Here is a 988-nt window from a genome sequence, read left to right on the forward strand (position 1 = left end):
TCCCCAGGCGGGAGCCTCCCCGGACTGGTACCCTCTCTGTTTGTGGCAGGTGGCCTTCCATATCCAACCCTACAAGGGCCGGGATGACATCACTGTACACGACAATGTCAAGTACATCATCGACACGTAAGGCTGCTGTGGGGCTGTGGGGGTGGGGACCAAACAAGGGGCAGGGGCAGGGGCAGGAGTGGCGAGCAGGTCACGGCAGAATGCCTGTTCTCCCAGCAGCCATTTGACAGGAAGAGTGTGGGCTTCGGGTAAGACAGCCTGGACAAGGGCCGGGATGACATCACTGTACACGACAATGTCAAGTACATCATCGACACGTAAGGCTGCTGTGGGGCTGTGGGGGTGGGGACCAAACAAGGGGCAGGGGCAGGGGCAGGAGTGGCGAGCAGGTCACGGCAGAATGCCTGTTCTCCCAGCAGCCATTTGACAGGAAGAGTGTGGGCTTCGGGTAAGACAGCCTGGGTTTCAGTTCCCGTGGCCTCTAACCTGCGATCAGAAGGAAGCCTCTTACCCTTTGGGTCTCATGAGAGCCACATGAGTTGGCATGTGTGGAAGGGGCCATTCCTTCTCTCAGAACACACCTGTTTCTGAACGGCCAGGTACTGTGAGCCTGTTGTGTCATAATGGGTAGAACTAGGAAAGTTTCTGACTTTGTGCTTACATTTTCGTGTGTGTAGGGCATATGGTGGAATAGATGGCAATTAAACAGGAAAAATCAAATAGTGATCCACACTTTGAAAAAAGAATAATGAAGAATAAGGCAGGATTTTGTGTTACAGTGTGCCCGAGAAACTACTTTAGAATGGCTGGGAGGGGAGCCTCTCTGAGACAGCCTGACGGCCAACACACAAATGAAGAGTCAGTTCTGCAAAGCTATGGGGGCAGGCAGAAATCCTAAGCAGAGGGCTGGCAGATGCCACAGCCATTAAGATGGAACCAGCTTGGTGTGACGGCAGAATAGAAAGGCGAGGTGCGGAGT

General features: G+C 53.6%; 1 protein-coding gene across 3 annotated transcripts in view; it reads left to right on the plus strand.

Annotated features, from left to right (window-relative positions):
* The window catches only part of MANEAL (mannosidase endo-alpha like), a 7009-nt gene that overhangs the window by 3098 nt on the left and 2923 nt on the right, over nucleotides 1-988 (plus strand). For 2 of the 3 annotated variants that reach the window (XM_027775764.1, XM_014591623.2), the window contains exons 3-4: nucleotides 50-76; nucleotides 277-326. The exons of the other annotated variant lie outside the window; for it this stretch is intronic. In XM_027775764.1, the coding sequence (XP_027631565.1) occupies nucleotides 50-76; nucleotides 277-326 (77 nt within the window). The remainder of the gene's footprint in view (nucleotides 1-49; nucleotides 77-276; nucleotides 327-988) is intronic. 3 annotated transcript variants of the gene reach the window in all.

Source organism: Tupaia chinensis, unplaced genomic scaffold (assembly GCF_000334495.1).
Source record: "Tupaia chinensis unplaced genomic scaffold, TupChi_1.0 Scaffold000604_1, whole genome shotgun sequence".
NCBI classification, from domain to species: domain Eukaryota; kingdom Metazoa; phylum Chordata; class Mammalia; order Scandentia; family Tupaiidae; genus Tupaia; species Tupaia belangeri.